Below are 27,327 nucleotides of genomic sequence, written 5' to 3'. Positions count from 1 at the left end.
GTGCCTAAGTGCTTTTTGTGACAGCGAGGACATGCCTGTTGAAGTGTCCACTTCAGGGTAGAGTGCTACATTAAAGTCGCCACCCATGACAACTATGCCCTCAGTGAACGAGGACACCTTTAATAAAAAGATATCTTCCCTCACTGTCCACAAGAGTTGAACGCACCTCCAAGGGGAGCTGTTTATGGAGTGCTATGCTAACTCCTTTGGAGGCTGAATCCGGAGTCGTGCTATGAAACGGTTCTACACCAAATGACCCAACTTTGGTACATGGTTTGTTCGAAAGTGAGTTTCCTGCAAAAGCAGAACATCTGGTTTTTGTGTTTTGAGCATATTGCATATTTGACTCCTCTCGGCAGGCGCGTTCAAGCCTCTCCCATTATATGAGCACACTTTAATCATAGCCATTTACATAAGGATAATAAATTATGAAGCATATTAGTATGTTGGTGCATTTCAAGGTATAAGATATTACTGCACCTCCATTCAACCTGTCTCCATAGGTCACTCCTTGTCATATTTGTCCCTCTAGTTATGTAATTACATGGTACAAAATAGAAACTTATGTAACTTGTGCCTGGGTATTGCTTCAAATAAAGGATGCTGACATTCACACAGGTGCACTTATATGTAAAAACAACAAAACTAAAACCAGAACCTAACTTGGCTCCAGTTAGGAGCAATACTACAACCACAGACATCTGGATGGATGGGTTGGGCGTAGACTGCCACCTAGAGGATCTTGTAGAGGGAGCGGGCAGTTAATGTAATAGAGTAAATATTTCTTATTAGGTGAGGGTGAGGTTTTCGTACATTACTTATACTTATTTAAAGTTTATGGAAAGGAGCAAATAAGCATTAGAGAGTAATAAAAGCCTTCTGTGTATATAGTGCACATTTCTGTCTCACCCCAAACATCAATCTTGGCTGACTAAGCTCATCAAAAGTTCTGAGAGTCACTCAATCTATCTCTGGAGCAATTTTCACCGCTGTGAGTTTCCCGGATTTTTGTTTCTGCCTATGAGGTCTTCCCAATCTTTCCGGCGTCCAGGAAGCTACAATTGGTAATATATCAAGGGGAGAAACAGAACTGGATCGCACATCCACAATGCTATGCTTTGATCTAATTCAACTCGCTTCTCAGCGTAATATTAAAGTGTACAGCCCCCTGTACTGCATGCTGTACAAGAGGCATTAGTGTACATTTTGATCAAAAAGCATGAGCCCACTCACCACGTCAAGGTTGCCTCTTAGAGTGGGACCTACTCTGACAAATAGGTGACAAAGTGGCACTGCCCTAGTAGGCGGCAGGACGCAGGAGTCAGACAGCAACCCTGCTGTCTGACAATGCCACCAACCCACCAGCACAGCGCCACAAAAACAAAGGCCACCACGCAGTACTGCACCATGCGAACAGTTGTCTAACACAACATGTCCACTGCTATCAGGAAGTGCAGGTCAATTACCACTTATATGTAGAGTTCTGCGGAATCAAAACCACCTGTGCCGAATGGGAGGAGTGCTGATACCAGTAGTAAAGAAGAAAGATTCCACATGCATAAATCAAGGGGAGAAAAACAGAACTGGATCGCACATCCACAATGCTATGCTTTGTTCTAATTCAACTCGCTTATCAGCGTAATATTAGAGTGTACAACCTCCTACAATCCTATTTCTGATGGAAAAGAACATGTTGTTTTAGACGACTGTTCACATGGTGCAGTACTGCGTGGTGGCCTTTGTTTTTGTGGCGCTGTGCTTGGTGGGTTGGTAGGACCCAGTGCTGTGGGGGGCATTGTCAGATAGCAGGGTTGCTGTCTGACTCCTGGGTCCTGCCGTCTCTACTAGGGCAGTGCCTTGTTGTCGCCGCACTGTGCTGCGCCTATTTGTCAGAGTAGGTCCCACTCTAAGGCCTCTTCCACACGGGCGTGGCGGGAAAATGTGCAGGTGCATTGCGGGAACACCTGCAATTTTTCACCTGCAAATCAATCCTAGAGAGAGAATCATAAGTTTTTCTATAATAAGAAAACTGTCTTAATAACGGATTATGAATCCTCCATATATCCCACCAACTAAACTCTTGATCCTCTTCAAGGGAGTAACACCAGTTTTTTTTACCTTATCTTTCTTTGTTAATCTATACAAGTCTTCATCCATCGTACAATTGAAATCTCCCAGCGATAGTAGTGGACAGTTATGTTTATCCTGTAGGAACTCATTTAATTTTAACAACAACTCGTGTCTATAAGGTGGAGGGATATAAACCCCTGCCACTACACATCTTACAAATCGACCCTCAGCATCAATCTTTTGAGAAATTATTGAACATAATCTATCTTTGTGAATAAGAATACTAACCCCTCTACTGTACCCACTATAAACAGAATGAAATTGATATGCAATCCATTTTCTTTTAAAAAGAACCAATCTATCCCTCAACATATGAGTCTCCATTAAACACACTATAGCCGGGAGATGGCTACCTATTACATTGAAAACAGCATAGTTCGTTACTTTCTCCCCCAGACCTCTTACATTTCATGACAAGATTTTAATTACAGGAATCCTTTCTGATAATACATATCACAATGAAGGAGAATCAAAAAGAAGAGGAAAAGAAAAAAAACAACACCACCCGCTTCCCTCTTGCTCTTTCCCGCCCCGTCCCCCTCCCCAATTTTGGCGACTTAACACCCTTTTATCTAACGCGATATCCACCTCCCTCCGCCCATCCTTGTCCAAAACCTTAAATAGTATTACCTTCTCCACATATCTTTACTTAACATACACTTAATTCATCCTAAACCCATAGTTTCCATCCACTTATTCACTTCTTGAGCAGAAGAGAAGAAGCTAACCCTATCCTTGTACACAACTGAGTTTTGCAGGATATAAAAGGGAAAAGGTTATCTCAGCTTGACAAAGTTTTCGTTTAACATTAATACATTTCTCTCTCTCTTTTTGAGTTGTAGCTGAATAATCCGGATATATTGAAACTTTTGATCCGTTGATTTCTACTAACCCTAAGGATCTTATTTTACGCATAACAACCTTATCCCTAAACTGAGTAATTTTTGCTATTATTGTCCTTGGAAAATTACCCCAAAAATTCCTCCGTGGTATTCTATGTGCTCTCTCGACTGAACAATTTAGACAAGTTTTCCTTGCCCACCACCTCGCCAATACAATCCTGTATATATTGTGTACAATTTACACCCTCCATTTTTTTAAGGTATTCCTATCAATCTTATATTTGATGTCCTATCCCTGTCTTCCAAGTCTGTGGCTTTCTTACCAAGTGCCTCATTCTCTGCCAGGGGTTTGAAGACGCCGGAGCACGGCGAAACATGTCGGGGGGCAGCGTGGACATTTAGTTTTAATGCAGTGAAGTCGCTTAGCCATATTGTGCTTATATTAATACTGGCAGCGCGCAGCCAGTCAAGCCAATAAGTCTCACTCCATTACAGGCAGGAGGCTAGTACTAAGTTTAATATAGGACTAGGTGACCACTGATTATTTTAAATAAACTAGTATAGGTGATATTTAAGATTAACTATTAAAGGTTAAGTTTTAGGATTTAGGAGGTGTAGGATAATAGGTGTAAGCTAGTCCTAATGGACATCTGTTTGATTTACTCTCTCACTGACTCTTTTTACAATCCTCTCTAATCAGGTGTATTTCAGATTTCAATTCCCCTATTTGTTTCGTTATCATCTCCAACACAGTATTAGATTTACTCACTGCTGACATAATGTCCGCCAGTGTAGGAGATTGTATCATATCTGTTGGAGATGGCATCGTCGCCCCTGATTATTTGTATCCTCATTACTCCCTACCATATTTTTTGTTTGAGTTTTGGATTTGGTTTGCCTGTTATTCCCTGTGGTTGACGAAGCCTGGAGGAATCTATCCAATCCACCCTCTCGTTCTCCTCTTGTTCTCGGCATATCTTGTCTAGGGGAACCATACACTCCAGACCGCCTCTGTTCTCCCACTTTATCTTTATCATCTTTTTTCTTAAGCATTTTTACTCCTCCTCTCCCCTAATTAGTAAGAAATAGTAGGGAAGATTAGCATCCCTCCAGGATTCACCTCTAACAGATCACAATATTCATTGACTGTACCTCAGATAGCAAAGCCTAGAGCAGTTCATTCAACAATAATAACCCAGTTATTAAATTGATAGATGTTAATCCCCCCCTTCAACCTCAAACAAAAACATAAATCATTAAAAATTCTTCAATATCACCAATTAATAAGCAATCATTAATATATCTCTGTTAATAAAGCTATTGATGTTAGTACACAGTCCTCCTGTCACACCGGTGACAAGTTTTAGAAGGTCTGAAAGATTATCTGCACATTAGTGATCTGACAGCCCTTTTTGGTTTCACTTTGTCTGTGTGTTGCTTGTATGTCCACACCTCCTGTTCAGTTGTGGATCATGTGACCTTTACCTCCCCCTATTTAGTCTGACTTTACCCATCACTCCTTGCTCTGGATAGCTTCATTTGGTTTTGGACGAGCTGGAGTGTGGTTCTTGTTGAAGTCCTGATCGTCCATCATCCTTAGAAGTTAAGTGTTCCGCTTGTTGTGTTTTGTATCCCCCCCCCCCATCCTTTGTTGTTTACTAGGCCTCAGCGATACGCTGGTTCTTTCACCAGGGAAGGAGCGGGTTGTCTCTGCCCTGTCATTACCTTTAGGGCATTCGAGGGCCACCAGGGTTTTCTAGGTTCCTGTGTATGAGCATCTCTACCATCGAGAGGTGCCCATACGGGATAGGAGTTAGGGCCAGGAGCAGGGTTTTATAGGTGGTGACCCTTTTCCTTCCCTAGCGGTGAGGCCTAGTGTCTTTTCCCTTCCTTCTTATTGTCTTTTGGTGTTCTCCCCTACTACATCCGTGACACCTCCCTAGTTAAAGCACACCGTTTGTTAGCAATTCAATGATGGATCACAACTGGGGTTATACATATAGATCATTAACAATCAGCATAACCAGATAGTAAGCGATCATTAGTATATCTCGATTAATAAAGATATTGATGCTAGTCCTCAGTCCTCCATATTTAAGAAACACAGTTCGTTAGTAGTTCATTCATAAACCACAGCTTGGGTTAACCAGTCATTAATAAATTAGAGAGTTAGTGAATCTTCAAATGCATGTTATCAAATATGAGCTTTATGGAGGTTGTAAAGATCCAGGGTTAGTTTGCCCACCTCCGCACAAGTAAAGTAAAGCAAAGTTTCACCATTCAAAAGGGTTCACTTCACTTGACCAAAATACCATATTGTGTGCACTACTTCTCCAAGCCACTATAGCACATAATGTTACACAATTTGAGTCACAAGAATATGGTTTCTCACCAGGTGAACCCTTGAATATATCCCATCAGTTAGTAAATAGGATAGTTAATAGTAATGCTACAATGTGAGGCAACACTTATAAACATGCCGGGGAAACTGGCTTCATGGGATATTACAGCTGCTTTCAGAATTTCATCCGTCCAGCTTTATCAAACAGAGCCCACTCTCCAGTAGCCCTAATTCTAACCCCTCCATTAATCCTCAGAGGGATGTAGACAATTAATGTGTATGCCTCTAATACCACTTCCACACCAAATACAGCCCAATACATAAGGAGAGACGAAAGGATTTTTTTTCACCCACCAGGCGTCCGGTTAATCATCAAAGTTTCAACAGCTCCCGGCCAAGAAAGACTCTCCCGCAATCCTGCAGATGGCCTTCACTCCCCTCCTCATTCCATCCTTCTTCCTCGCTGCAACCGGAGATCAAAGGAGACCTCCACACATACTCCTGCAGGAACGCGACTGAGCAACACAGTGGGATTACCCGTCTGATAGCCATGGACGCCGGGGATCAAGGCACTTGGAACGTCCACACCAAGCATCAGGCGACTCCTATATCGCGGGAAGGGAAGGGAGGTGGAGCTACGGGCTGACGTGTCACGCACACCACGTCATGCCGGCAAGCCTCCCACCCCAGAAATGGGACTATTTTTAATGGCCATTTAGACAGGAGAGCATCCATGTAATGGCCGTTTAAAATGGGTAAACTAGTGGAAAATGGCCTTTTAGGGGTTAAAATAAATTGCCTTATCCGCTTGCGCACACACAAGGCAGTCTCTCTTGGTAATGGTTCAGGAGCGCATGGTGACATCATCCCACTTAGAATGTAGGTCCTTTAGCACCAAATCAAAAGCGACTTTTCTCTACGTGTGCAAGTGGATGAGTGTCACGGATGGTGTACAGGAAACAAGACAATGCAAAATAATCTATGACTCACTGGATCCACAACTAAGGGACAAAAGGGAGACCCCTGCATGAGACCTGGCACACTCTCCCTGACTGCTCAGCGTATGCGAACACCCCAAAGGTGGATGGTCGCATATCCACGTACCTCGACTATCTAACGCCTGAAGACCCTACAATAATGAGGGGACACGACCACCGGCTCCCTACACTAGACACGGAGGGAGTCAGGGTCTCCTAAGATCCAGCAAACAGAAAATCACAAATAAATATACAGCACTTATCTTGCAGAAGACTGGGATATAGGAACAGCATGCACACACACTCCAGGAAGTCGTATAAGCCGCACACTACTGCATTATGGGGAGGAATTTAAAGGGAAGCAATCAGTCCAACTGCATGACAGCTGAGAGAGGCTAACGAGATGAGGAACTGAAACCAAAACAAAGAAAACTCAAGGAGGAGGTTCTGAAATGCTTCTGTCAAAGCTTCTCAGCTGTCTGGTTGTGACAGTACCCCTCCCTCTACGAGTGGACTCCGGACACTCAGAGCCCACCTTCTCAGGATGGGACCTATGGAAAGCCCTGATGAGACGAGTGGCCTTAATGTCCGTCACTGGGACCCACATCCTCTCCTCAGGACCATAACCCTCCCAATGAACGAGGTACTGGAGAGAACCGCGGACAAGACGAGAATCCACAATCCTAGAGACCTGAAATTCAAGATTCCCATCAACCATAATCGGAGGAGGAGGCAAAGGCGAGGGTACAATGGGTTGAACATAAGGTTTCAATAAGGACTTATGAAAAACATTATGGATCTTCCAAGTCTGAGGAAGATCAAGACGGTAGGCAACAGGATTGATGACAGACAGGATCTTGTAAGGCCCAATAAACCTAGGACCCAACTTCCAGGAGGGAACCTTCAATTTGATATTCTTGGTAGACAACCACACCAGATCACCAACATTCAGGTCCGGACCAGGCACACGTCTCTTATCTGCCACACGCTTATATCTCTCACTAATGCTCTTTAGATTATCCTGAATCTTTTGCCAAATAGATGACAAAGACGAGGAGAATCTGTCCTCATCAGGTAAACCAGAAGACCCCTCTCCTGAGAAAGTCCCAAAAAACGCATCAGCGCCTTCTGATTCTCAGGAAGCTCCCACTCAAGCACAGCGCGGACCTTCTCGGGGTCCATGCGAAAAGCAGAAGCGGAGAGAAGAAACCCCAGAAATTGAATTTCTGGAACCGCAAACACACATTTTTCCAGTTTCGCGTATAATTTATTCTCCCGCAGGATGAGCAAGACCTGACGTAAGTGTTCCTTATGAGTTTTGAAATCAGGAGAAAAAATCAAAATTTCATCCAAATACACTAATACAAATTTTCCCATTAAATGATAAAAAATGCTGTTCACGAAATGCTGAAAAACGGCTGGGGCATTCATCAAACCAAAAGGCATAACCAAATTCTCAAAATGGCCCTCAGGGGTATTGAAAGCCGTCTTCCATTCGTCTCCTTCTCTGACCCTGACCAGGTTGTATGCCCCTCTTAGGTCTAATTTGGAAAAGACTTTAGCCCCAACAACCTGGTTAAACAGGTCCGGGATCAGAGGAAGCGTATAAGGGTCACGAATAGTGATACTGTTCAGCTCCCTGAAATCCAGACAAGGTCTTAAAGAACCATCTTTTTTCTTAACAAAGAAAAAACCAGCGGCAACAGGTGACTTCGAGGGTCGTATGTGTCCTTTTCTCAGACTCTCAGAGATATAAGTACGCATAGCGACCCTCTCAGGTTGGGAAAGATTGTATAAACGAGATTTAGGCAGTTTGGCGCCTGGGATGAGATTAATAGGGCAATCGTACTCCCTGTGCGGGGGCAAATCCTGAACTCCACTCTCAGAGAAGACATCCGAAAATTCAGAGAGGAAAGGTGGTACAATCTTAGTAGAAACCTCAGAAACAGATGTCGTGAGGCAATTCTCTCTGCAAAAGTCACTCCAACCATTTATTTGCCTCGCTTGCCAATTGAATGGTGGGGTTATGTTTAGTGAGCCAGGGTAGCCCAAACACTAGAGGAGTAGGCAAACCGCTAAAGACGAAACATGACACATCCTCAACATGAGTATCACTCACAATTAAACGGATATTGTGAACTATGCCCTTTAATGATCTCTGAGAAAGTTGAGCGGAATCAATAGCAAAAACAGGAATATCCTTTCCCAAAGAGCATACCTGGAAACCATGAGTTATTGCAAATTGACTATCAATGAGATTGACAGCTGCTCCACTATCCACAAAAATCTCACAAAAAATGCTCTTGCTCTCTCAGGGCTCCAGATGGCGACCAAAATGGTCGCCAATGCGACTTAGAACTGCTAAATGGCGACAAGACTTTGTAGTCTTGTCGCCATTTGCGCCTAGACCCTCCGCTCGCTGCTCAGCCTCTTAAAAAAAAAAGGCTTTCATCCAGCAGACAGAGACACGCTGCAGCCGTCTGCTGCTGTGTGAAGACCCGCCCCTCAGATTACCCGACATAGAGGGTGGGCGTGGCTTGTGCTCCCGCTTCCAGCAGTCTGGCAAGTTTTGGAGTTGAGTCTGTGCTGTGGCGCTGACTGCAGCGATGGGACGTTCGGCTCTTTTAGGTGAATCGGTTCATTTGAATCAGCTCATTCAAATGAACCGATTCATGAATCGGATCTTCGGTTCACTTAGTGAGTCAGACTGCTGAGAGCTGACTCGCAAGTGCCAGCCCCTCCCCTCCCCGCCCCGCCCACCAACCAATCACCGACCAGAGCTGAGGGGGCGAGGCAAGCACAGCACACTAGCAGCTCTGACTCGAGTCCTCGGAGTAGTGCAGGGTCAGGGAGTCTAAATGAATCGAATGAGTCACAAGAATCTAAAGATCCGACTCAGTCAGTGACTCATTCGATTCATTGAGTTAGAAGAGCCGAGAGTCAGACTGTAGAACAGGTGCTGGCCTCGCCCCCTCAGCTCTGGTCGGTGATTGGTTGGTGGGCGGGGAGGGGTGGGGCTGGCAGAAGCAGCTTCCACTCTAAGATCATATTACTGACTCCTCCCAGTCCCGCCCTCAGGCTCCTGCTCCAGCGTGAGGTGGTGAGCTGTATTGTCTGTGTGCTGTGATGAGCCGTTTCAAACGGTTCACTGATCTGAATCGATTCAAATGAACGATTCGTTCATGAACCGGACATCACGCTGCTGGAGACACTTCAACTAGGGCCGCACAGTCCACGGCTGATAACACGAGGCGAGTCACCCGTATGCAGATTTATTAGTGTGTTTTATAGGACTGGGTCCTGGGGTCACAAGGAGAAGGCAGAGATCCGTAAGAACAAGTATAAGCACCGGCTGTGCTGCTTTAACACTCGCTGTCCTGGTTTGCATAGCACTGCCGGGGTCGCATGGCATTTTATTGATTTATGATGCTATGTAACCCTTAGAGGTCTGGAATGTACTGGATAACACTGACCTAATGCGGTCAGTGTTGTCCGATACATTCCAGAACTGTAAGGGTTACATAGCATCATAAATCAATATAATGCTCTGCGACCCCGGCAGTGCAGAGCTCCTGCAGACAGACTCCGGTGTGAAACCAATTGACAAGGAGAGATTGCCGCCTATACTGCGATGTCCGTGCACGGCTCGTTACTGACACGGGGGTGATGGGCAGAGAGCCCTTAACTGCAAAGACATGTGGTAGAGTTAAAAAGAGGGAAAATGGCACTGAAGCAGCCTATAAGGGGTTAAGCACAGGCTAGTTCAGCTGCCAGAGGAGGTCCCCTAGCTTTCCTACATCTCTGCTTGCTGGCAGTGAATGGAAACCTTTAAGGTTGACATTGACAGACTGAATGTCCATGTCCAGCCACAGTTACACAGTGAGCAGCACTAGAATATGGGCGATCTTTCCTCAAGAAACAACAGCAAACAAGAGGTTTTCATTCACTGACAGGCAAGCAGAGGGGTTGAGAATAAAGAGTAAAGCTCGTGTAGTATTATATTTTTAGCTGTTATATTTTTTTCTTAATGTAAAAAAATAAAAAAAAGCTGCCCTCCCCCCACCCCCACTGTCATGCTGGTCCCGTCATTACGTGATGCCTGCTGATGTGGTCACTGGTTGCAGTGGCGACTCTCAAGTGATTGGCCTTTTAAGGAGTGCAGTGGGGATAGTTTTTTTTTAACCCATTCTGTGTCACATATAGAATAATACTGGTTTGAAACCCCTTAAAGAAAAATATAAAAATTACTCCTTAAAGGGTTTGGATACACTAATTTCTGGACCTCAGACTGGCAGGACCTCTGTTGGTGATCATACTTGCTTGATGCCCAGTGCTGGATCCCGGCTTATTTGCTCCCCAGCCTTTGTTGCTTGTCTTGAGTCCCTTCATGAAAACCTCCTATTTGACGATGTTACAGCCAATGACTGACCACTGCTTCCCATGCATTATATTAAATGGTCACGTGATGCCAGGGGAGCAGATCTCCACCGTGGCCAGAGATTGTCTTGATGCCACTGCAGCCAAACGTTTTCATGGAGAAAGCCAAGACAAGCAGCGGAGGCCGGGAAGCGAATGAGCCAGGACCCAGCACCTAGGGATTACCAACGCGAATCTGGCTAGTCTGACAGGTCATGGAAATGAGTGTACAACTCCTTTAACTGCGTGGGCTGTAGCTTAGAAAACCCCATGCTCCTAAGCATCCCAGCTATAGTATGTATTTTAAATTTGGCGACTAAAAATTTCATTTGGCTCCTAAATTTTTCAGGTTAGGAGCCAATGGCTCCTTGATATTTTTTTTAGTCTGGAGCCCTGTCTCTAGCGCCACCCTAGCAGGCAGGACAAAACGGGAACTACAAGCAAACGGAAAACCTTCAATTTCCGCCTCAACCCTGCCAATAGTAACAGACGGAACATTTTTAAAAGATTTTTTCCTTTTTGTTTCTTTATTACTCCCAGAAAACTGCCTGAATCTCCTAGAGGGACAAACATTTGCCAAATGATTTATACCTCCACAACAAAAACAAACCCTGCCATGCGGGCTGAATCTTCTATTGTCAGAGGCAATCAACCCCAGCTGCATGGGCTCCTGCTCAGAAGGGGCTGACAGCGACTGAGACTCCTGCGCACAGAATGAGACCGCTGCACTGTCCCGGGACTGAGTATGACAGGAAGGAGAGATCTCTCCTCTCTCTCTAAGACGCCTGTCAATACGAACGGCCTGAGACCTAGCAGAGTCTAAGGAGATAGGCCTCTCATGAAAGGCAAATGCATCTTTTAATCCCTCTGAAAGACCATGGCAAAATTGACTTCGGAGTGCAGCATCATTCCAACCAGTATCAGCTGCCCATCTCCGAAATTCTGAGCAGTATATCTCTGCGGATTGTTTACCCTGGAATAACAGACGTAGTCTAGACTCAGCCAGAGCAATACGATCCGGATCATCATATATCTGACCCAGGGCTAAAAAGAATTCATCCACTGAACAGAGGGGCCATGCCCCCGCCGGCAGCGAAAAGGCCCAGGACTGAGCGTTACCCCTGAGCAGCGATATAATGATCCCCACCCTCCGTTCCTCATCACCAGAGGAATGGGGAAGAAGGCGAAAATGGAGTTTGCAAGCCTCTCTAAAACGCACAAAATTCTCACTACCCCCAGAGAACGTATCCGGGAGCGAGATCTTAGGCTCAGAACAAACTCCATGAACGCAAGCTGAACCGGTCACATGAAACTGAGAAAAAGTCTTACGGAGATCAGCTACCTCCAATGAAAGACCCTGGAAGCGTTCAGCCAAAAGTGAAACCGGATCCATGCTTAAGACGGTTTTGGCGGCTTATAATGTCACGGATGGTGTACAGGAAACAAGACAATGCAAAATAATCTATGACTCACTGGATCCACAACTAAGGGACAAAAGGGAGACCCCTGCATGAGACCTGGCACACTCTCCCTGACTGCTCAGCCTATGCGAACACCCCAAAGGTGGATGGTTGCATATCCACGTACCTCGACTATCTAACGCCTGAAGACCCTACAATAGTGAGGGGACACGACCACCGGCTCCCTACACTAGACACGGAGGGAGTCAGGGTCTCCTAAGATCCAGCAAACAGAAAATCACAAATAAATAAATATACAGCACTTATCTTGCAGAAGACTGGGATATAGGAACAGCATGCACACACACTCCAGGAAGTCGTATAAGCCGCACACTACTGCATTATGGGGAGGAATTTAAAGGGAAGCAATCAGTCCAACTGCATGACAGCTGAGAGAGGCTAACGAGATGAGGAACTGAAACCAAAACAAAGAAAACTCAAGGAGGAGGTTCTGAAAGGCTTCTGTCAAAGCTTCTCAGCTGTCTGGTTGTGACAATGAGAGGAGTAATTACATTTTTTTCCCCATGAAAACAAAACCCTGCACATTATTAACTATTACTGATGGGGGCCACCCTGGGGAACATTTTTACTATTCTGGGGCCACTACGGGGGACATTATGTGTACTGCAGGGATTGGTGATTAAATAAAAAATAATCTAAATCATCCTCAAATAATGGCCATTAAAAATAAATGCAAAACGTCCAGGCGACCAAGAAAGGGATGCAAAAAATGGTTGAAAAATGGCCATGAAAAACTGAGCATGTCCGTTTTTTATGGTCTCTTTTTCACGTGTGAATGTAGTCTTAAGAGGTCATACAAAAAAGTCTCACCACTGAACATCAGATATTTGCCTGCTGCTGGGAAGAGCGCGATGTGCTCTGTTTTAATTTTTAACTTTATTCATAGTACAGGAGCTTCACTGATGTAAAGGGGACACTAAGGGACAGCACTACTGCAGGGGGCATAACTAGTGTGTGGGGCACTTAGGGGGCATAACTAGTGTGTGGGCACTTAGGGGGCATAAATACTGTTTGGAGACCTCAAGAGGACATTCTACTGAGTAGGGGCACTTAGGGAGCATCAGTACTGTTAAGAGGGCACTAAAGGGGAATTCCACTGTGAAAGGGACACTGAGGGGAGATAACTATTGTGAGGGGCACTAGGAGTTGATTCGTGGCCTCTTGTCCAGAGCTAGGAAATGTTTTATTTATATATCTTTTAAATCACTGATTGGGTGGGGGTTGCAGGGAAGTTGCTCAAGGTGGGAGCTAGCATTTTCTAGTTATGCTCCTCTGTCTACTATTAGATTGTGGTCTGTTTGGCCACCACTGTTTTAGTCATTTAATACTTGAATTTTGTGCCATGCCTAGTCATTTCTGTGGATTTTTTTTAATTGGAAAAGTTATAAAACTTCAATACAATTTTAATGTTATTTATCAATAATAAAATGTGTTTTATTCTTGGCAGATGACTGTACCAGGAACTTAGAGAAACATTTGGTATCTTCAGATTTTGAAGTAGATGATTGTGGTATCACACGAGATACATTTGAAGACCATGCCAATATGCAATATAAACCCACATCCAATCACAGCAACACTGCATCATTTGATTCTTTTAAACAGGTCGGATCTTTTGATTCATCACAGAATGTAACACTGAATAAAGTAAACAGAAGAGGTGGTAAACATCAAACAGCTCACGTAAGAGGGAAGCCAGTTTCATGTTCAGAATGTGGAAAATGTTTTCACAATAAATCAAATCTTGTTATACATCAGAGAAATCACACAGGGGAGAAGCCATTTTCATGTTCAGAATGTGGGAAATGTTTTAAGACTAAATCAGAACTTGTTATACATCAGAGAAATCACACAGGAGAGAAGCCATTTTCATGTTCAGAATGTGGGAAATGTTTTAAGCAGAAATCACATCTTGTTAGACATCAGATAAATCACACAGGAATTAAGCCATTTTCATGTTCAGAATGTGGGAAATGTTTTAAGCAGAAATCACATCTTGTTAGACATCAGATAAATCACACAGGAATTAAGCCATTTTCATGTTCAGAATGTGGGAAATGTTTTAACCGTAAATCAGATCTGGTTATACATCAGAGAATTCACACAGGGGATAAGCCATTTTCATGTTTAGAATGTGAGAAATGTTTTACTAATACATCATCTCTATTTAAACATCAGAGAAATCACACAGGGGAGAAGCCATTTTCATGTTCAGAATGTGGGAAACGTTTTAAGATGAAATCGCATCTTGTTGAACATCAGAGAAGTCACACAGGAGAGAAGCCATTTTCATGTTCAGAATGTGGAAAATGTTTTCTCAATAAATCAGGTCTTGTTATACATCAGAGAAATCACACAGGGGAGAAGCCATTTTCATGTTCAGAATGTGGGAAATGTTTTAAGACAAAATCAGAACTTGTTCTACATCAGAGAAATCACACAGGAGAGAAGCCATTTTCATGTTCAGAATGTGGAAAATGTTTTCACAATAAATCAGGTCTTGTTATACATCAGAGAAATCACACAGGGGAGAAGCCATTTTCATGTTCAGAATGTGGGAAATGTTTTAAGACAAAATCAGAACTTGTTCTACATCAGAGAAATCACACAGGAGAGAAGCCATTTTCATGTTCAGAATGTGGGAAATGTTTTACTACTTCATCATCTCTATTTAACCATCAGAGAAATCACACAGGGGAGAAGCCATTTTCATGTTCAGAATGTGGGAAATGTTTTAAGACTAAATATGAACTTGTTATACATCAGAGAAATCACACAGGAGAGAAGCCATTTTCATGTTCAGAATGTGGGAAATGTTTTACTAATTCATCATCTCTATTTAAACATCAGAGAAATCACACAGGGGAGAAGCCATTTTCATGTTCAGAATGTGGGAAATGTTTTAAGACGAAATCAGAACTTGTTATACATCAGAGAAATCACACAGGAGAGAGGCCATTTTCATGTTCAGAATGTGGGAAATGTTTTACTAATTCATCATCTCTATTTCAACATCAGAGAAATCACACAGGGGAGAAGCCATTTTCATGTTCAGAATGTGGGAAATGTTTTAAGATGAAATCGCATCTTGTTGAACATCAGAGAAATCACACAGGGGAGAAGCCATTTTCATGTTCAGAATGTGGGAAATGTTTTAAGACTAAATATGAACTTGTTATACATCAGAGAAATCACACAGGAGAGAAGCCATTTTCATGTTCAGAATGTGGGAAATGTTTTACTAATTCATCATCTCTATTTAAACATCAGAGAAATCACACAGGGGAGAAGCCATTTTCATGTTCAGAATGTGGGAAATGTTTTAAGACGAAATCAGAACTTGTTATACATCAGAGAAGTCACACAGGAGAGAAGCCATTTTCATGTTCAGAATGTGGGAAATGTTTTACTAATTCATCATCTCTATTTAAACATCAGAGAAATCACACAGGGGAGAAGCCATTTTCATGTTCAGAATGTGGGAAATGTTTTAAGATGAAATCGCATCTTGTTGAACATCAGAGAAATCACACAGGAGAGAAGCCATTTTCATGTTCAGAATGTGGGAAATGTTTTAAGACGAAATCACATCTTGTTAAACATAAAAAAAACTCATATAAGTGAAGCCATCTTCATGCTTAGCCCGTTAGTGACCTCCCTTATGTGTTTTTTATGGTGGTCATTAACCTGGCTTTATTCCATTAGATAATCCTTTTTACAGGGAGATAAAACAGCGCCTTGCTTTCAGTTACCAGAGTTAGCCGAGGGCTTGGAGCGATGATTGGGACCGCTGTGAGAGCTCCCCAAACAAACATGGTCTCATGTATTGAATGAATATTGGTATTCAAAGGACAGATCCAGTTAAAAGTGAAACAAAATTTATTAATTTTTATATATCTCCTCTAAACACAAATGTTTGGTGAGAGATAATTTAAGAAAAAGAACCTTAGTTTCCCACGCTGCCTGTGATCGGTATGGGGACCCTCCTTTCCTGTAAAACTGAAAATACAGGGGCCTGTATGTGAAAGTCCAAAAAATAGAGCTGGATTCTCACAAGAGCTGGTGTCCAGACGTGGGAAAAGGGGCGACAATCACACTTGTAAATGTCCAGTTATTTGCAGTCAAGTGGAATGACAGATAGGATGTAACATAGTTTATAAGGCTGAAAAAAGACATTTGTCCATCCAGTTCGGCCTGTTGTCCTGCAAGTTGATCCAGAGGAGGGCAATAAAAACCCTATGAGGTAGAAGCTAATTTTCCCCACTTTGGAGTCGGGAACAATTTTTTTTCCCCCTAATCAGGCAATCAGAATAACTCCCCGGATCAACGACCCCTCTCTAGTAACTATAGCCTCTAATATTATTACACTCCAGAAATACATCCAGGCCCCTCTTGAACTCTTTTAGTGAACTCGCCATCACCGCCTCCTCAGGCAGAGAGTTCCATAGTCTCACTGCTCTTACCGTAAAGAATCTTTCTCTATGTTTGTGTACAAACCTTCTTTCCTCCAGACGCAGAGGATGTCCCCTCGTCACAGTCCTGGGGATAAATAGATGATGGTAGAGATCTCTGTACTGACCCCTGATATATTTATACATAGTTATTAGATCTCCCCTCAGTCTTTTTTCTAAAGTGAATAACCCTAATTTTGATAATCTTTCAGGGTACCGTAGTCCACCCATTCCAGTTATTACTTTAGTTGCCCTCTGCTGAACCCTCTTCAGCTCTGCTATGTCTGCCTTGTTCACAGGAGACCAGAACTGTACACAGTACTCCATGTGTGGTCTGACTTGTAAAGTGGTAGTGACTTGTAAAGTGGCAGGACTATGTTCTCATCATGGGCATCTATTCCCCCTTTTGATGCAACCCATTATATTATTGGCCTTGGCAGCAGCTGCCTGACACTGGTTTCTACAGCTTAGGCTACTTTCACACTGGCGTTTCTGGGTTCGCTTGTGAGATCCGTTTTAGTTCTCTCACAAGCTGTCCAAAACGGATCAGTTCTGCCCCCATGCATTCTGAATGTATAAGGATCCGTTCAGAATGCATCAATTTGGCTGCCTTTGGCCTCTGTTGTGTTTTTTAGACGATCACTAAAACGCAGCTTGCAGCATTTTTGTGACCGTCTGACTATGCGGGGCCTAACGGACCCGTCTAGACTTACAATGTAAGTCAATGGGGACGGATCCGTTTTTCAGTGACACAATATGGTGCAATTGAAAACGGATCCATCCCCCATTGACTTTCAATGTAGGTCAAGAAGGATCCGTTTTAACTTAGACTTTTTTTTTAATGAATAATGCAAACGGATCTGTTATTAACGGATACGTTTGCATTATTCGTGCGGATCCATCTGTGCAGATACAAGACGGATCCGCACAGAACGCGAGTGTGAAAGTAGCCTTAGTTTGCTGTTCACTAAAATTCCTAGGTCCTTTTCCATGTCAGTGTTACCCAGTGTTTTTACCATTTAGTATCTACTAGTGACTTGCATTATTCCTGCATAACCTTACATTTGTTAGTCTTAACCCCTTAAGGACTCAGCCCTATTTCACCTTAAGGACTTGGCCATTTTTTGCAAATCTGACCAGTGTCACTTTAAGTGCTGATAACTTTAAAACGCTTTGACTTATCCAGGCCATTCTGAGATTGTTTTTTCGTCACATATTGTACTTCATGACACTGGTAAAATGAAGTAAAAAAAAATCATTTTTATTTATAAAAAAAATACCAAATTTACCAAAAATTTGTAATAAATTGCAAATTTCCAAGTTTAAATTTCTCTACTTTTATAATACATAGTAATACCTCCAAAAATAGGTATTACTTTACATTCAACATATGTCTACTTTATGTTTAGATCATTTTGGGAATGATATTTTATTTTTTTCGGGATGTTACAAGCCTTAGAAGTATACAAGCAAATCTTTAAATTTTTCTTAAATTTTCAAAGTCACTTTGCGAGGCTTACATAATAGAAACCACCCAAAAATGACCCCATTCTAGAAACTACATCCCTCAAGGTATTCAAAACTGATTTTACAAACTTTGTTAACCCTTTAGGTGTTCCACAAGAATTAATGGAATATAGAGATACAATTTAAAAATTTTTTTTGGAAGGCAGGTTTGCTGGACTGTTTTTTTTTATACCATGTCCCATTTGAAGCCCCCCTGATACAACCCTAGAGTAGAAACTCCAAAAAAGTGGCCCCATTTTAGAAACTACGGGATAGGGTGGCAGTATTGTTGGTAGTAGTTTAGGGTACATATGATTTTTAGTTGCTCTATATTACACTTTTTGTGAGGCAAGATAACAAGAAATAGCGGTTTTGGCACCGTTTTTATTTTTTGTTATTTACAACATTCATCTGAGGGGTTAGGTCATGTGATATTTTTATAGAGCCGTTCAATACGGACGCGGCGATACCTAATATGTATACTTTTTTTTTATTTATGTAAGTTTTACACAATGATTTCATTTTTGAAGCAAAAAAAATCATGTTTTAGTGTTTCCATAGTCTGAAAGCCCAAATTTTTTCAGTTTTTGTGCGATACGGACGCGACGATACTTAATATGTATACCTTTTTTTTCCTCCCTATTTCTTACCAATTTATTTTTTTTACTTTATTTGGGGAAAATTACGTTTTTGTTTATTTTATACTTGAAATTTTTTGGGGGGAAAACTTTTTTTTTTTCAACTTTTTTTTCAACTTTTTTTTTCACTTTATTTTTTGTCCCACTTTGGGGGGTATATTACTTTACAATGCATTCCAATACTTCTGTATTGGAATGCATTGGCTGTATGAGTAATACTGTGAGTATTACTCATACAGCTTCCTGCCTATGAGATCCAGGGGGCTGGATCTCACAGGCTCGTCACCGGAAGGCAGCGCGATGCCTTCCTTAGACATCGCGCTGCCTTCCATGCCATCGGGTCCCCCCCACAGCCTCATGGGGACCCAATGGCACCGCCTACACCCGCCGGAACCGCAGGTAAAAGCCGCAAACAGCAGGTCTGAACTGACCTGCGGTTTGCGGCGATTGCCGATACGGGGGGGGGTCACATGACCCCCTGGCGTTGTGACAGGATGCCGGCTGAATGATTTCTGCCGGCATCCTGTTCGGATAAACCCCCGCGGCGCCGCAATCGCGATTTTAAACTTGGGACGTACCGGTACGCCCTGAGTCCTTAAGGATTCAGGAAATAGGGCGTACCGGTACGCCCCTATGTCCTTAAGGGGTTAAACCTCATTTGCTACTTCGCTGCCCAAGTCTCCAATCTATCCAGGTCCCTCTGTAGTAGTATACTTTCCTCTTCCATGTTAATTACTTTACACAGTTTAGTGTCCTCTGCAAAAAATTATATTTTACTGTGCAAGCTTTCTACAATATCATTAATAAATATATTGATGATAATAGGGCCCAATACTGACCCCTGAGGAACACCACTAGTGACAGTGACCCAATCTGAGTGTGTACCAATAATAACCACCCTCTGTTTTCTATCACTGAGCCAGTTACTTTGGAGAAGTCCAGATATACGACATCCATTGATTCGCCGCTGTCAAGTCTAATACTTGCCTCCTCATAGAAACTGATTAAATTAGTTTGATATGACCAATCCCTCATGAAGCCATGCTGATATGGCATTATTTGCTTATTTTCATTGAGGTACTCCAAGATAGCATCTCTTAGAAAACCTTCAAACAGTTTACCCAGGACATTAGTTTCTGGGCTCTGTTTCTGGACCATTTTTGAATATTGGCACCACATTTGCTTTGTGTCCATCCTGTGGAACACTCGCTGTCAATATAGAGTCCTTAAATATCAGAAATAAGGGTCTGGCTATGATATTACTTAATTCTCTTAGGATACGTTAGTGTTTGCCATCTGGTCCCAGCAATTTGTTTTTGTTTTTTTAAGACGCCGCTGTACTTCTTCGTGGGTCAGACAGGGCACTTTTAATGGGGAATTTACTTTTTTGCATTTTATCTGACAGTTTATTTTCTTCAGGGAATACAGTGGAGAAGAAAATATTTGCTTTTTCCTCATCGTTCTCTGCAACTCCCCCCCTTATTACTCTGTAGAGGGCTGAAACCTTCAGATTTATACTTTTTACCATTTATATAATTGAAGACAATTTTGGGGTTAGTTTTACTCCTCTTTGGCAATGAATCTCTCTGTCTCGAGTTTTGCTGCTTTTATTTGTCTTTTACATATTCAATATTTTTCCTTGTAGTTTTTTAATGCTTCCTCGCTACCCTCCTGTTTTAGTTATTTAAATGCTTTCTTTTTGTCATTTATTGCTTTCTTTACATTTATATTTATACACATTGTTTTTTTTTTATTGTTCCTTAACCTTTTATTCCCATAAGGTATGTACCTCTCACAATTCGATTTTAGGATGGTTTTAAAAATATCCCATTTTGTGGCTGTATTTTTATTTTTGAGAACTTTGTCCTAGTTAGTTAGGCCTATGGCCTCTCTCTTAGTTTGCTAAATTTAGCTTTTTTGAAGTTTGCTTTTTTTGTTCCTCCCTGAAGAAACACTTTTTTGAATGACAATTGCAAGGTTATTACTTTATGGTCACTATTTTTCCCAGGTGTCCTTCAGGTGGCCGTCCTTTTAGTTGGGACGTGAACCAGTTGGGTATGGTAATTGTCTTTGGTTATTGTCTAGAACCTGTTTCCTTTATGAGATGTACAGCTTTCAGTTTCCCAGTCTATATCTGGGTAGTTAAAGTCCCCCATAATAACAACCTCATTATGATTTGCCACCTCATCTATTTAATTTTAGTAGTGGATTTTCAGTGGACTCTGGTATATTAGGTGGCTTATAATAAACTCTTATTTGTATTTTATTATTGGGTATTTTTCTCCATGTATTTCTACCCACAGTGACTCCACATGTTCATAACCCTCACTTATATCTTCTCGAACTGTGGGCTTTAGACAAGACATTACATACAGGCAGACCCCTCTCTGGTTTTTGCCATCCTTTCTACAGACTGTAGCCCTGTACGTTAACCACCCAGTCAAAGCTATCATCCAGCCATGTCTCAGTTATTCCCACTATATCATAGTCCTCCTCACACATCACTAATTCCAGTTCGCCAGTTTTATTAGCCAGGCTTCTGGCATTAGTATAAATACAATTAAGAGGTTTATGTATATTTTTTACCTTACACCTTTCCTTATGAACTGTGCTACTCCCTCCTTCCATTCTTCCCCCAGTTCTATTACCTTGCCCCAGGTCTCTACCTGTACTGTCTTCCCCTCCTATAACGTAATTACCCCCCCCCCCAGTCCCTAGTTTAAACACTCCTCCAACCTTCTAACCATCTTCTCCCCCAAAACAGCTGCCCCTTCCTCATTGAGGTGCAGCCCATCCCTACGATAGAGCCTGTAGCCGACAGAGAAGTCAACCTAGTTCTCCATGAACCAAAACCCCTCCTTTTTATACCAGTTCTTGAGCCAGTTGTTAACCTCCCTAATCTCCGGCTGCCTTTCTTGTGTGGCTCGTGGTACAGGTAGTATTTTGGAAAACACTGTGTTTGAGGTCCTTCCCCTAAGCTTGTGACCTAAATCCCTAAAATCATTTTTAAGGAAACTCCACCTACCTCTAACTGAGCATGGGACAGCACAGGGGTAGTAATAGAGAGAGGGGCCACCACTGATAAGAGTAAGCCTGTCTGCGTGACATATCCTAAATCTATGGGAGTAGTGCATCTTACAACCTTACCTGGTGAAGCACAAAACCAGGGCCTGATATAAAAGGATAACAATCTTCCTATTTCAGCCCTGGTCTGTTCTACTTCTATAAGTATTTGTAACATTAAAAAACTGTCAGCTCTGGTCTTACTGGGCACAATTTATCAGTAACGTGCAAGTTCTGCCAAAAAATGAACCAGGCTAGGATTGCCTAATTACATAGAAGCCATTACTCGTCTTCCTAGAGAAATATCTTCTTAATCTGCACACCCTGACCAAAATGTACCTGTAGATAAATCCAACAAGTGGGGACCCCGCCGCCACCCCTGTATTTGTAGAAATCATATGGTTCACTTATCTCGCATGAATTTACCAGTGGGGAAATCCTTTGGTTATTTTTTATTGTATGTCCCACCAGCTCTGGATTGTTTAGTTTTATAATTGAAGATGACATGATATAAAATATATTCATTGGATATGTTGCATTTGTGACCATTTTGAGTTAAGAAATTTGAGTTAAGAGTTTGTGTGGTAACCCCGCTACATCTGTACTTCTAGAAGTAATGACGATAGCTTGGATGGGGAGGGGTGGTAGTGATCCATTGCTGTTCTTATGGATGGTTTTGGACGCTGCCCCTTAATATATTCTGTCGGTGATTGCTTGTTTTGTGCACATAGTGGTTTCTACCTTGCCAGCTAGGGCCGTTATGCCGCACAAGCTTCACTTGCCACATGTGGATGCCCCAGTTACAAAGAAAAAAAAATGCGTAAATGTCCAACCTGCCAAAATATATTTTATAAGTATCAAAATATATATTAAAATATGAGTTAGAATGAAATAGAAAAACAGTCCACACCTGCTGAAACCGTCAGCATGGTCGGCCGTTTCACATGAAACCAAAAAAAACTATCAAAATAACCAAAACGGGGAACCAATTTTAACCATTTATTTTGGTGTCAATTAGCATATTTAAAGAATAATCAGCTGGAGTTTGAGATAAAACGAATAAAACTAAATAAGATTAAAAAAATCTCTAAAAACATATTAATAAAGAACCCCTATGTGACATGTAAAAACAATAGCAAAAATTTGGTGGGTTGCACAAGAAGTAAAAATGTGGTTTGAACCATTAAACCACCCCATGCTCTAAATGACAATAATGCGGCCCTTATATTACATTTTATATGGAAAAAACAGAGGGCGAGAGTAGCGGCTGATATTCTATACAAACCTGTTAAACTGGGGGGACTGGGATGTCCATGCCTTCTTACATATTACCAAGCTACTGTGCTCGACCAGCTCAAAAGCTGGTGGATCAATGACACCGCGAAAAAATGGGTACAAATGGAAACTAGCTTAACACGTGCGCCCTCATTGAAGCACTTACTTTGGCAGGGATTACTTTCCAAAACGCCCCCTCGATCTACATCTATCACTAGTCAAGCTGGAATGTCGTTATGGACCAAGTGTCCACTTATCCCAAAAATCCTCCCACTCAGTATTACGGATGCTCCGTTGTCAGCTTTCAGCGCCTGCTTGCCGGATACTGATTTCTCACAATGGGAATCTAAGGGAATCCTTTCAGTGTCCCAAATTTTAGCTAATGGGGTCCTTATTTCATTCACAGACTTAAGAGAGCGGTATCAAATCCAGTGGTCTGATTTTTATAAGTACCTTCAGCTACGCCACCTCCTAGCATCCAAGAACATTACACACACTACACATTCCTCTATGTATACAGCATATTTTCAGAACCCCAGAATACGGAAGGGAGGTATTTCTGAGGCCTATAGGGGGTTGCAGCTCTCAGTTACTATATCAAAATTTCCGTTCCAGACTGAATGGGAGAAAGATTTAAATAAAACTTTTGCACCAGCGCATTGGGCCTTTGTTTTCTCCCTGAGCTCTAAAACCTCGAAGTGTGTCGATCACCTGGAGGCCTCAAGAAAACTCCTTTATAGGTGGTATTATACCCCTTATCGCCTATCCATCATATATCCAACCACCTCAAATGTTTGCTGGCGATGCCCATCAGCAGTTGGCAACTTAATGCATATCTGGTGGACATGCCCTGCTATCAACCGTTTCTGGTCCAATATATTGTCACTCATAGGTGCTGTAATAGAGAAGGTACTCCCCATATCCCCGGAAATGGCATTACTCTCTTTGGGGCTGGAATGTTTAGATTTAAAAGACTTCACTATTGCTTTTCATATACTAACAGTAACGAGAGTCGCGATAGCTAAAAGATGGAAGAGTAGGGACATCCCAACCATACCAGAAATCATTGCTAAAGTTCACTATAATTACGGCATGGAACTACTGATTGCAAAACAACTTTGCCGGCTGGCAAGTGTCAGTGTCAGGTGGCGTAATTGGGCGTCTTATATATCCAAACACTATCCATCTTTGCCAAATCTACAAGTGTAGAAGATGTATACCTTAATTCTATCGCTTGATTTAAACTGTGGTGCAATGTTTATGTTTATTATTGTTTGTTTGTTGGTCGTCTTCTCACGACCTTGTCTTTTTTTTCTTTAATATAAATGAAGGCTTTTCATCCGATGTCTTCTATCCTGAATACTTGTAATGTGATGAACAAATTATACTGTAATTTACGGTAATATGTCACTGTGGAAGATGTTGTATGCTTCAATTTTCAAATAAAAAATTTGTGAAGTAAATGACAATAATGCGTATGTTATTAAAGGGGTTTTCCAGTAATGTGATATCGGTGGCCTGTTGTCAGGATAAGCCAGAAGGTAGGCAACCTCTGGCACTCCAGCTGTTGTGAAACTACAACTCCCAGCATGCATACTTGTTTTTCTCTTCTAAGAACTGAATGGAGCATGCTGGGAATTGTAGTTTTACAACAGCTGGAGTGCCGAAGGTTGCTGAACCCTGGGATAGGCCATAAGTATCAGATTGGTGTGGGTTCCAGGTGTCAGACCCCCCAACCAATCAGCTGGTCTACAGTAGCTCTGGCACCAGAACTCCACAGATCCATCCATTGTGCCTTAGACAGAGGTGGTGACCAATCTCTTCAGTTGAAGCAGCTCCGACATAACCGGATTCATCCACTACGCCATGTTGGAAAAGTTTTTTAAATTCATATCATTTTAAGGGATAACAAAGTGATTTTTATAAAGACTCTTGACTTGGGTAATAAAGCACAACTGCAGAGAACATCTGGGTCAACAGTTTTTAGAACATCCTGCCTCATCACCCTGTCATATTCTATAGAAACATCCTGTTATATGTTCTATGCAAAGTATCGACTAACCTGCCTAGCTATAGCAATTATTATTATTATATAGCTTACCTCTTTATTGCTTACATAAGGAACCTTATATAAAGCCTGGACAGCTGCTTAGCAGAGCTTGACAACATTTGTATTGTGTGTCATTTGGTTGTCTCACTGCCAGCAGGAAATAAAGATTGCCTACCTTTTGATTCAGATGACTTTGTGCCTCAATTTATAGATATTTAACCTAAAACTAAGCAGATGGGAATATATTTCTGATAAAGATAAAAAATATATATATATATATATATATATATATATATATATAATGCCTGCCCATTTGCTCAGGTGAAGGGAATTGGTAGAGAAAACAGGCTCCAAAGGTGGCCCTGCTTCAAAGCAGACCCTGTGGTTACATGTCACACTCGGCTCAGACAAGCTGGCATCTCAGCTCCACTGATGGGGGCTGAGTTGGTCAACAACTATAAAAAACAACTCCCCAGACATCATGGAACTGGGAGTTCATAAGAAATTGCCCATACATCTCATAAATACACCGTTAATGTCTTTGGGACCGGGACGGACGTTCTCCCGGTCTTCGTTTGCCTGTGGGACATAGGGAAGGGGAGATACTGAGAACTACTTCCGGTAAGGAGCTAGGATCCATAATGGCTTTTTGGATCTCTGGCTGCCAAACCAAAAAGAGGGGGAGTGGATCGTCGTGGGGGGGGGGGGGGAGGGGGTGACCGTCTGAAGTTTAAGTGCCCGTGCAGGACAGAGGTGATTGTCTTTCTCTAAAGGGAGGTCACGGGGTGTCTTGTTTAGAGAGACCTAGAAACTCGCTGTCCTCACTGCCTTCCATGTGACTAAAGCTAAGGATTATATCATCCAAGAATTCTGCAAGATTACAACTTTAATGGACCACATATGTATCTGGTAACTGACTGACTTTTATCTGTTAGCTCTCACTGTTCCATCACCTAATTTGCATAGCTGACCATTGTATATAATCTCTGTAGATAGTGTTATGTCTAGTGCGCCCTTAACTCCTTAAGGACACAGCCATATTTCACCTTAAGGACCAGGTCATTTTTTGCAAATCTGACCAGTGTCTTTTTAAGTAGTGATAACTTTAAAACGCTTTGACTTATCCAGGCCATTCTGAGATTGTTTTTTCGTCACATATTGTACTTCATGACACTGGTAAAATGAAGTAAAATAAAATAATTTTTTATATTAAAAAAAATACCAAATTTACCAAAATTTTGGAAAAAATTGCAAATTTCCAAGTTTAAATTTCTCTACTCCTATAATACATACTAATACCTCCAAAAATAGTTATTACTTTACATTCCTCATATGTCTACTTCATGTTTGGATCATTTTGGAAATTACATTTTAGTTTTTGGGGACGTTACAAGGCTTAGAAGTTTAGAAGCCAATCTTGAAATTTTCAAAAACCCAATTTTTAGGGACCAGTTCAGGTCTGAAGTCACTTTGTGATGCTTACATAATGTCACGGCTGAGGATGGGGAAAACCCTTAGCCGTGCGATGTTAAAGGAAAGTCAAGCTGCCAGGCCAGAACCACAGGATCAGGGAGCAGGTCACCTCCTACAACGTCCCTAACTCTGACCCTGACTCCTTCCTAGCTGTATGAGCCGACCCTGATGGTAGGAGGGCTCATACTCCGGAACCTGGGGTCCCTATTAGCCCTCAGGGTGGCCCTGAACTAGGAGCAGGGTAAGACGACCTGTTCCTCCTAGATACGGAGGAACAGGAGTCTCACAGGCCGAGCTGCAAGGAATGGGGAACAGATACAGCATATAGATATGGCAGGTGAGTGAAACTACTTCCACACCTACCTGCCACAGACACACTGACTGGATCCCGTGCTCACAAGCTGATGTCCACACCCAAACATAAATGGACATAGCACACACACATAAACACACAGGAACCCAGATCCATAGCTGCAGTAAGAATAACCCAAACATAAAGCATAACATCACCACGACATTCTTTATGACCGCAAGGGTGGCCCTCACTGGAGAGATGGCATAAGGCTACCAGGAGGATGACTCCAGCAACATGCCTGGAGTACCCCTCAGACCTCAGGCTTCCAGCAGGAACTAAATAGGCCAAGCAGCCACACCCACACACACTAGGAAAGGAGTTAACCCTTC

At 42.2% G+C, this 27,327-nt stretch overlaps 1 protein-coding gene across 1 annotated transcript in view; it reads left to right on the top strand.

Moving 5' to 3' along the window:
- The window catches only part of LOC121005801 (zinc finger protein 850-like), a 1,060,224-nt gene that overhangs the window by 641,239 nt on the left and 391,658 nt on the right, over positions 1-27,327 (top strand). Inside the window, exon 7 of the mRNA XM_040438565.1 lies at positions 14,344-15,781. Coding sequence (XP_040294499.1) covers positions 14,344-15,781 — 1,438 coding nt within the window. The remainder of the gene's footprint in view (positions 1-14,343; positions 15,782-27,327) is intronic.

Source organism: Bufo bufo, chromosome 6, assembly GCF_905171765.1.
Source record: "Bufo bufo chromosome 6, aBufBuf1.1, whole genome shotgun sequence".
NCBI classification, from domain to species: Eukaryota; Metazoa; Chordata; class Amphibia; order Anura; family Bufonidae; genus Bufo; species Bufo bufo.
The sequence above is the reverse complement of the archived record's forward strand: the minus strand, read 5'-3'. Positions and strand labels throughout refer to the sequence as shown.